This window comes from Athene noctua, chromosome 9 (assembly GCF_965140245.1).
Source record: "Athene noctua chromosome 9, bAthNoc1.hap1.1, whole genome shotgun sequence".
Lineage (NCBI taxonomy): Eukaryota > Metazoa > Chordata > Aves > Strigiformes > Strigidae > Athene > Athene noctua.
The window spans coordinates 18,372,827-18,382,715 of NC_134045.1; the positions used below are offsets into that span (position 1 = coordinate 18,372,827).

The window sequence follows — 9,889 nt, forward strand, 5'->3', positions numbered from 1 at the left end:
AGAAATTTGTAGGAAAAAAAAAAAAAAAAGGCATAGGTGACCACCAAAACTTATTTGATCATCTAACATAATAGCATCAGTGAATCTAACTTTCCAGAGGTTGAGGAAGACAGAGGGGGGTAAACAGAAAAAAGACAGCTTCAGCCATTATACATACTTATTCTATTTATTTAATGGTAATCAATATGATATTTTCATTCAATGTTCATTTGTTATTTTCCTGTACAGGGAAAAATGCTTCAACTTCTGAGAATTTGGATTTAATTAGCAAGCTGTAATTTTTGAAGGAAACTTGACTGTTTTCTGAAAAGTAGAACTCAGTTGCACTGGTTTAAATAATGAATCCAAATGATTTCTTCTAGACTGCCAGAAGTACAAAAGGCAACATAATCCAGATACATTATTTCAGTAAAAACTTTTTTCTCTCAAGTGTTATGTTGTGGCATACTTTATATCTCTATGAACATCTGAAGTGAGGGTAATTATCATCAGAGTTCCCAAACAAAATTTCTGTTATTCTTCAAGGATCAAAGTAATACTGTTGCCTAGTACTTGACACATGTACATATATAAGCAATTCATAAAGGATCCAGTGAAGGGGATATATTTATCCTCTTTAAAGTAGTAAAACACAATTTTTGAAAAATTGATGTATGTATTTTTAGAAAGAAGTAAATAAAAATGTATTCTTTCCTTGAGACCCTGAGGCCATGTTTCTCTTTAAAAGATATTTTATGGTCACCATATCAAACTGAAAATGGATTATATTTTATAATCTAACAGAGGAAGCATAGGTCAGAATTGAGATGCTCTGATACAGCTTCAGGCAAGTGGTATTATGATTCCTGACTCCAGCCAATTCCACTAATCCTTCATTTCCATATGCAGCAAATTCATTCCTTTTTTTAATGACAAAGTTAACCCAGATAAAAATGTTCTGTAATTGAAATTATGATGTCAGCTGAATGTACTGACTGGACCTGACAGTACTGCAAAAGGTTATTTCAATAAGACAGTATTTAAGGATTGAATCTTCCTGTATAATTTTGTGTTTGGAAAATCCATCCATCCATTTCAGTCCTGTCTTTCCCTCTTTTTTGTACAATCCTCAGTGCAGTGATGTTGTTAATTTAACTATTTCTGTGGGTTTTTTTTAAAGTAAGTTATGGTAGAGAGCCAAGTACAAAAGTTAAAACTATGTACTTCTGTATAAAAAAACTTCTCAGAGCAAGTGTCTTGCCATTTGCAAGTCAGATAATTTACATGATCGTGTAAAGTTTTTTTCAGTTGTAAATCTGAGCAGTCTCTATACCATGCCACTGCTTTCAGAGGGAATTGCTAGTTTCAAAGAAAAATGGCTTTATTAACTGTGGAGAACAGTTAACAAAAACTCCAATGTTTGGGTCTATTACAGAACTTTAAAGTGAATACAGTCCTATAATTATCATTTAATAGAGTTTCTTTCTACCAACTCCTAAAAGTAATCACATATTGCAGTAATCCAAAAAACATAATCACATTCTACATCCTATTAATAGCCTACTGTGTTACCAAGTTTTTCAGCTGAGACTATCTTCCATAGAAAACATGAGATAATGGCTTATCACATGCTGTGATAAAACACTGAATTACTTTTGCACTGTTTACTTACATTATACCACGTAAATAAACAGCACTGTGTTTGCCCAGGCTCTGTTCAATTTTACTCCCATTGAAGTCAGAGCTTCAAAAGAGCAGTAGAGGCTCATGACACTTCACAGCAGAGAGACAGATTTTTGCAAATGGATTTCCTGCTTTTAATCCTGCTCTGTCCTAAACTGAAATGCCCTTTACTTGGGCCCCCTCACTATGTGTGGAAGCCTGGCACATAGCCAACATGGCTGGAAGGATTGCAACCACCGTGCTTCACCATGCTGCACAAGGACGAATTACACCACAGTGGAAAAAGCAAGGTGTAGTAACATTCTCAAATACACAAGCTAGTGCTTCACAAAGACCGAAATTAAATTTGTGAGTCCACTAAAATCAGTGACTAAAATCTACTTTTTTAATTGACACATGTCCTCTGCCTCTCAATTTCACATCTTTTAATCAAGACCTTTTAAAACATATGAACAATATAGTTATGGGATTTTGCCATGGATTATCCACAGCAATTGTCACTGCCTGGTAATGACTGTAGACAATTGACCCCTGAAATTGTTTACATTTCTTCCTGAATCAGCACTCACATTCTGATATAGGTGATAATGTTCACATTGCAGTCAGGTTCTTTAATCTGGAAGCCTCCTTACACAATATACATGTTAACAAGCCTCCAAAAGCTAAGATATGTTTGCTTGTATGTAGAGGAGAAATTGGAAAACCATCAATAAGATTGCCAGAGAAAAAGATGAAAATCAAAGGTCAGGAAGATCACCATAAAGTAATGCAATTTTAACTTCTAATTCTGAAGATTTCATGGAGAGTATAGGTAATCTTCACTTACAACACTTTTGGATATTGGATATCCCAGACAATAATAGCTGGAAAATGAGAGCATGTGTATTTTTCTGGATGGTGTTGAGATGGCTATTTTCTTCCTTCTGTCTTATGTTAAACCCCCATTGTGTTTGTTAAGACTGTCAGTCAAGTAGCTCCCATATGTGTTAAGTAATAGTTTTAAGCTGGTATTGACATTTAACTTCTGTTTCTTGGCTTAAAAAATGCCATTATAGCTGGATTATAGTTATACTCTTGGGACTTGAAAATAATGAAAAAGCAAGGATGAGAATATTAGATAGGATTATATGTTATTTTTTATCTAGGTAAAAGAGGTTTTTTCCTTTTAAGGGATATTATATTTCTTCTAAATGTGAGAAGTGAACAAAAACAGAAAAAAGTTTTTAAAAAATGACCTTTTAGGGTTGATATATGGTAGTCCTTTTTAAACTTTTCTTTTTAAAAAATCATATTAAACTAGAAATCACTTCCAGTTAAACCAGATAAATCAACCACTGGATCAAATTCAGCCTCAGTGTCATGTAATTCACTGCAGTGGAATTGGTCAGTCTATATAATAACTGGATAATTTGCCATTCTTTTCTTATTTCTAGTTAGGAATAGTGTTTAAGCTGCCAAGATTCAATAAAAATACAATATAATAAAAAATGTGTAGACAACAGACTAAATATACTAATATATGACATCGCCTGTGTTTCCCTCCATATTGCCTTTGCAGCCTCTAGGCAGTTGTAGCTCAAACCACTATTAATGTTCATATTTTTTGCCACAAGTATAATCTGTCCTATTGTGATCTTTCATTTAATAGAGCAGATCTTTGTTCTCATATTGAGGAAATGAATTATTAAATGCATTTTAGAGAACCCTGTGGAATAGTTTTATTCTATATCAATATATATTAGTTCAAGTATTAGCTGATAGGTTAATAGATATTAGATGTTAAATTTCTATTTATACCAAATTGTTACAAGCACATTAGTTTAAATTCGTAAAATAGGACTCCTATCACACGGACACTGATATCACTAAGGTCCTTTAAAAAATTGTGCTACAAAGCCTAGCTAGGCAAATGTTTCATGTAAACATTCAGGAATTAGAAAGACTGAAAAGGGATGAAGGGCACCTCCAAAAGCCACAAGTAAAACATCTTTATCAGCTTCTCTGTCCTTAGCAACTATGACCATCATGTAAAGGAGAAGTTAACAAGCTGGTTTCTATCCAGATGTTATTTTTATGAGACTTCAGTATCAGAAAGACGACAGTTCTGTCATGCTGAGGTTACCACACGGTGTCAGGTGTGGTGGTCCTGTCAGGAGCTATACAGATAGGGGAGATGAATTAATATGGCATGTAGCAAACAGATCCTATCTAGGAGAGTCCTAAATAAATTTTCATCCTTTCTGGTGTGATCTGAAGAAGTTAGCAGTGGCAGAGTCAAATAAGCAGGGCCCAAGTGCAAACATCCCTCTTATCCCATAAATTGACCTATGTCCAACAAATTTGGGGACAGTTTCAGACCTTGTCCTACATCAGGCATGCTGCCTGCAAGGGTGGTTAATATAAGACAAGAATACTTCTCTTTTGGTATAATTTATTCACAAACTTTCATGGAAATAGCAGTGATTAGATCATTAAGAGAGGTTTTATGATTTGAATTATTCAATCCTGGAATTTATGCTGACTCTTCAACAGGAAAATGATTAATCTCCTGCAACACCCCAAGGCAATAGTAAAATGGGTACCATTGGAGGTGACTAACCCTCCCTTTGCAGATAAAAGAACCAATCTTTTATTTTTCTTTCCATTATATAGTGAAAAATAAAGAACATGGCAAAACAAGAAAGGCTGTGTGAAGTAGATCCTCATCCTAAAATAGTTTTTGAAGATCTGAAAATCACGGATGTGATTGTTTCTTTTTATTTACTTCAGGGTGTTTACAATTTTATAAACTTTGGTTCAATCTGAGAACTGAGAAACAAGGAGCACAATAAAGAAATGCTGTTCGTGTTTCCTAGCCTTTGTCCAGCATGGCTGGGAGCAGGAAGCACTGGCCATCTCATTCCAGCATTTCATGTCACATACCTCACTTTCAAATTTTTTTTTTGCCCCAGGAAGTGTGAAGGACTATTCAAAATGACCTTCTGTGCTGAGATGGCAGCTTGGTTTCCAACCCCTGCACCAGGAGGCTCATGGCAGTGAGAACACCTGGAAATAGTGTTGGAGCAATACATTAACTCTTCCTCATACTCACATAATTCAAAATGTGCCCAGACATACCGTGCATATATGAGCAAGCTTTCTAAACTCTGGCTTTGGGTGAAAAACAGGTTCTGATAAAATATTGCTTACCTTAAAGTTTCTTACTGAAACGGGTCAACCCAGAGGTTCAAATCTGCTAATACATAGCAAATGTTGGCTTTCATTTTGGTGGGAGTCTCATTAACACAGGCCATTTTTGTACAGATTTCTGCCTTCCATTCCTGGAGGTCTGACAGCAAGAACAGTAAATCAGGGAGATTTGGGTTTTTTTCCCTCCACTGAAGGCTTTAATTCTGGAAAGAGACTAGAGACAGCTCAAAGAGCAATACCAAGGCCCAGTCATTCTGGCAGGTCATGAAGTGTTGTGAGTTTCCCAGAAAGTCTGTGGGGTGCTAAAAGGAGGTACTAACAGGGATTTTTTTGTGTTCCTTGTGTTACCCTCATCATCCTAAAATTATTAAAATTGAGTGAGGTACTGTATGAATGAAACATAATACTGTAATTGCTCTTCAGTCATTAGGAAGGTGATATTTTCCACTGGTTTACTGTACAAATGATGCTAAGGCATCAGAGCTGTTGTAGCAAGATATATTTTTTCAATATTTACTAAGAGAATGATTTTGTGGAAAAAAAATATAAATTACTATCTCTCTTCTTTAAACAGATAACACAGCAAGTGTTCTTGTTAGACGTGAAGGATTTAGTCGGCAAAAGCAAGATTTATACCTTCTTCCGATTGTAATAAGTGATGGCGGACTCCCTCCTATGAGCAGCACCAACACCCTCACTATTCGGGTCTGCGGCTGTGACAGCAATGGCTCCTTGCTCTCCTGTAATGCCGAAGCCTACATCCTCAATGCTGGATTAAGCACTGGAGCTTTAATTGCCATTCTTGCGTGCATTGTGATTTTGTTAGGTAAAAAAGTTCTTTACTTATTAGTCTTCTATACTTGCTTGTGTTAAAAAATTAACCTTACCCTCAGCTCCAAGATGGAGAAATGAATCTTAATTTCTTAGCTTTTATTTTTATAGGAGGGACTAATCTGCCCGGCTGAAATGCAATATATGATAACTGCAATAGCAAACACCAGTGAATTTGTCTACGTGTGCTCAGAGAATGTCCTTTTGTGGCCTAATATCAGTTAATCAGGGACACTGGTTAAAGGAGGTCATGACATACAGTTTTAAGTTTTGTGATCTTCCCTGGATGACAAGTTCCTTATTGAGGTCAGCCAGGATTAATGACTCCTGCCAGCTATTTCCCTCTAACTCCTCTTATGTTGAAGACAAATGAATAACTCAGAAGATCTGCTTTTAAGAAAGTGCTGTAAAGCATTTCCTGATGATGTGAAAATATTTATATAAAATATTTTAATTTGCCCGTAGTAATTTATAGTCTTTCTTATATATTTTAAAGCTATTTTATAGAAAGTTGAAATGAGAAGGAACACAACAAAGGCATGTGTTTTGTGGTGTTGCTTAAGAAAAAATCCGCTTTCATGGAAATGAAACAGGGAATTAGAGTTAAGATTTGGGTATATCGGAAAGAGTAAACATTAATCTTTTTTTTTTGTGGCAGACATACATGCAATTGGGCTGCTCAAAGGCAGTGTCATGGTGTTCACACAATGCTGGGGGCCCACAAATGCTGGAATTAATCTTGCAATAATGAGCAATTAGTGAGAGCAATGGCATTCAGCCCAAACAGAAACCCTCAGATCAGTATGTTCAATTCTGTGTACAAACATCAATGCTCTTACCTAGCTAGGTATGCTAAAAATGCAGATTTTAGCAAAAATGCATGATGAGCTGCAGCACAAAAGCTGTGACGTTTCAGTGAATGCAATAATTATTTATAAAGGAGCTCCTGTTTGCGAGTGCAGTCTAACTTGCTGCTTTTTTTTTTTTTCTGTAGTCATTGTAGTGTTGTTTGTAACACTGAAAAGGCAGAAAAAAGAACCTCTGATTGTCTTTGAAGAAGAAGATGTCCGAGAGAACATTATTACTTATGATGATGAAGGTGGAGGCGAGGAAGATACTGAAGCTTTTGACATAGCTACTTTGCAGAACCCTGATGGCATCAATGGATTCATTCCTCGTAAAGACATAAAGCCTGAGTATCAGTATATGCCAAGACCAGGGCTTCGGCCGGCTCCTAATAGCGTTGATGTTGATGATTTCATCAACACGAGAATACAAGAGGCTGATAATGATCCAACTGCTCCTCCTTATGACTCTATTCAGATCTATGGCTATGAAGGAAGAGGCTCAGTGGCTGGTTCACTTAGCTCATTAGAGTCAGCAACAACAGATTCTGATTTGGACTACGACTATCTACAAAATTGGGGACCTCGATTTAAGAAACTTGCAGACTTGTATGGCTCCAAAGACACTTTTGATGATGATTCTTAACAATAAAGTTTAAGATTTGGCCTTAAGAACTGTGTCTGATGTTCTGAAGAATCCAGAAGAAATGTAAGCAGGTATTTTTTTAAAAATCAAGAAAAATCTCATTTAAACATTTAAGTTTGACAGAGAGGATTCCTTTGATAAAAAAAAAAAGGACATAAAAGTGGTAAATACTGTGAAGTACCTTTTCCTACAAAAGGCAAATACAGAAGTTGGCTGCCAACTTCACTAAAGGAAAAAACCCACTTAAGAAATACAAAATATTTAAATGAAGGAAAATGTTAAAAGCAAACCTACAAATAAGGGAAATCTTTTGTGTATTATGAACATCTAAATCTTTTATGTCAAAGAAGCTTCCACAAATTAGAAAAGATAACAGTTCTGAGCTGTAATTTCGCCTTAAACTATGGACACTCTATATGGTAGTGCATTTTTAAACTTGAAATATATAATATTCAGCCAGCTTAAACCCATATGATGTATGTACAGTACAATGTACAATTATTATGTCTCTTGAGCATCAAACTTGTTACTGCTGATTCTTGTAAATCTTTTTGCTTATACTTTCATCTTGAACTAATACGTGCCAGATATAAAAACTCTGTCTTGTTGCAGTGGGAGGCGCCCTATTTCTATGTCATTTTTAATGTATCTATTTGTACAATTTTAAAATTCTTATTTTAGTATACATACAAGTATCAGTATTCTGACATGTAAGAAATGTTACAGCATCACACTTATATTTTATGAACATTGTACTGTTGCTTTAATATGTGCTTCAATATAAGAAGCAGACTTTGAAATAAACTGATTCTTTTTTAATTCTTGTTCTGGTTATTAAGCATATAAGGAAAAACATAGTGTTTCTAATGTCCCATTTATAGTTCTGACTAATTTACTACAATTGTGACCTTTTAATAGCCTTATTTATTATGTGTTTGTAGTTGGTTTGTTGCCTTGTTAAGTGATTATTTAAAAATCAAGTACATTTTACAAATGTTTTTTAGATTTAAAAAAATGTAATGTCTGGTGAACATTTTGTACCCTCTCTATCTACAGCTTGTGGCTGCTCCCAGAACACAGTAAGAATCTTCATATAATACTACTGTGTTTTCTGGATTAAATTAAGTGTAATACTTTTCAATATTTCCCATGTAATATGCATTTATCTTATATCTTAGAAATTCCAGAGGTTTCAGAAATGACTTTGTAAGTGGACAGGAGTACTCTGTACTTAAAATTTACTTCAGGCTTGTGAATTTCCATATCTGTGCTAAGCTTCTGCGGGTTCTAGAGACTTAAATCTGACCCAGTTTAGCTATAAGTTCCCTAAAGACTGTTCTACCTGACAATTACCTTACCTGAGTAGTAATTAAGATCCTGGCACTTACTTTTTTTTTTTTTTTCTTTTGATTTTTTTTTTTTTCATTTACTGCAGTAGAATAGCATTGTCTACTGATAGGAAGACATTTTAATTTGTGGTGACAGAAATACAGAGTGCTTTCAGAGTTGTTCTTTGTAATGTATGTTTTTAATCGAAAAATGATCTATAACTTTTTTTATATTAGTTCAGAAAGAGCAAGGGATTGGAATATGTTCTGCGCATCAACATTTTCAGCATCTGTGTACAGCTGTACTTCTGCTAAATTTAATATAGTTTGCTGTTTAGGTCAGAGATCAGCAGCTGCAATATGGGAAGAGGCAATAAATAGAAATTATATACATTTTTCTACCGTTCATTTTACAGACCCTGTCCTTCATTTGCAGTCAGGTACCAAACTGCTTGATCTGAGAGGAAATCTGATTTGTTGGTGTATTGCTTTTCTGAAGACCCCCATATATGTAGTTAGATTAAAATTTAACTCGTTAAAATTATGAATGATGTTTCAGCTCTATATTCATAACATATTCACTTGTCCCATTATATCCCTATGTTTTATAAGGCAGAGTTTGCTAAATCAGCAGATTTGCTCTACAATGTTTATTGTAATATTTCACTTTATTATAGCTGTATGCATTCTATATAATTCTATAGTTTATTATTAACTCGGTTCAAATTTCTTTGGTTGTTGATTTTTCTCTGTTTATAATCCAAAGAATATTTTGCTAGATTTGCACACTTCTCCATTATAAATTTAAATAAACATTAAAAAATGAAATGAGTATCAATTTACAAATTAACAAATTGAAATAAAGTCAAAAAAAGTAATTTGTAGGACTCCATCCTCATTGATGCTATCTGGGTTTATTTCACTTTTGAGCAAATTTTAGAATTAATAACTGCATTTTCTACATTTTTGTGTTTAATTTTTAAGAAGGACATTGTCAACTACATTTTTTAATAGTTTTAAGTGCTTTGAGTTTTAGTCTCTATTGTTTGTAGCACTCTCGTAGATGCTTGGAAATAAATTTTCTTTCCCTGCTGGTTTTGTCCTTTTTCATTTGATTATTTTTTCCCTTCCCAGTGAATATGCAATTATCATAGTGCTTTATTAAGTTAGTCTTGCTAATCTCAGCCAACACTACCTCTGAAATGCTGGGAATTATACTCATTATGTATCATCTGCAGCACCCCAAATGAACAGCGTGTTTTGGCACAACAACAGGACATTTATTTGTGTTAAACTTCACAGCAGTGGTCGCTGGAGTCTCAGGTTTATAATCTGAGAGTGTAAAAACCAGCCCAGCGCAGCAGTACTGGGTTAGTCCTCGACACAAA

General features: G+C 34.7%; 1 protein-coding gene across 1 annotated transcript in view; it reads left to right on the plus strand.

Annotated features, from left to right (window-relative positions):
• The window catches only part of CDH11 (cadherin 11), a 96,588-nt gene extending 87,005 nt beyond the window's left edge, over window positions 1–9,583 (plus strand). Inside the window, exons 13-14 of the mRNA XM_074912947.1 lie at window positions 5,426–5,677; window positions 6,677–9,583. Of these exons, the coding sequence (XP_074769048.1) occupies window positions 5,426–5,677; window positions 6,677–7,173 (749 nt within the window). The 3' untranslated portion in view covers window positions 7,174–9,583. The remainder of the gene's footprint in view (window positions 1–5,425; window positions 5,678–6,676) is intronic.
• The last annotated feature ends 306 nt before the right edge of the window (window positions 9,584–9,889 follow it).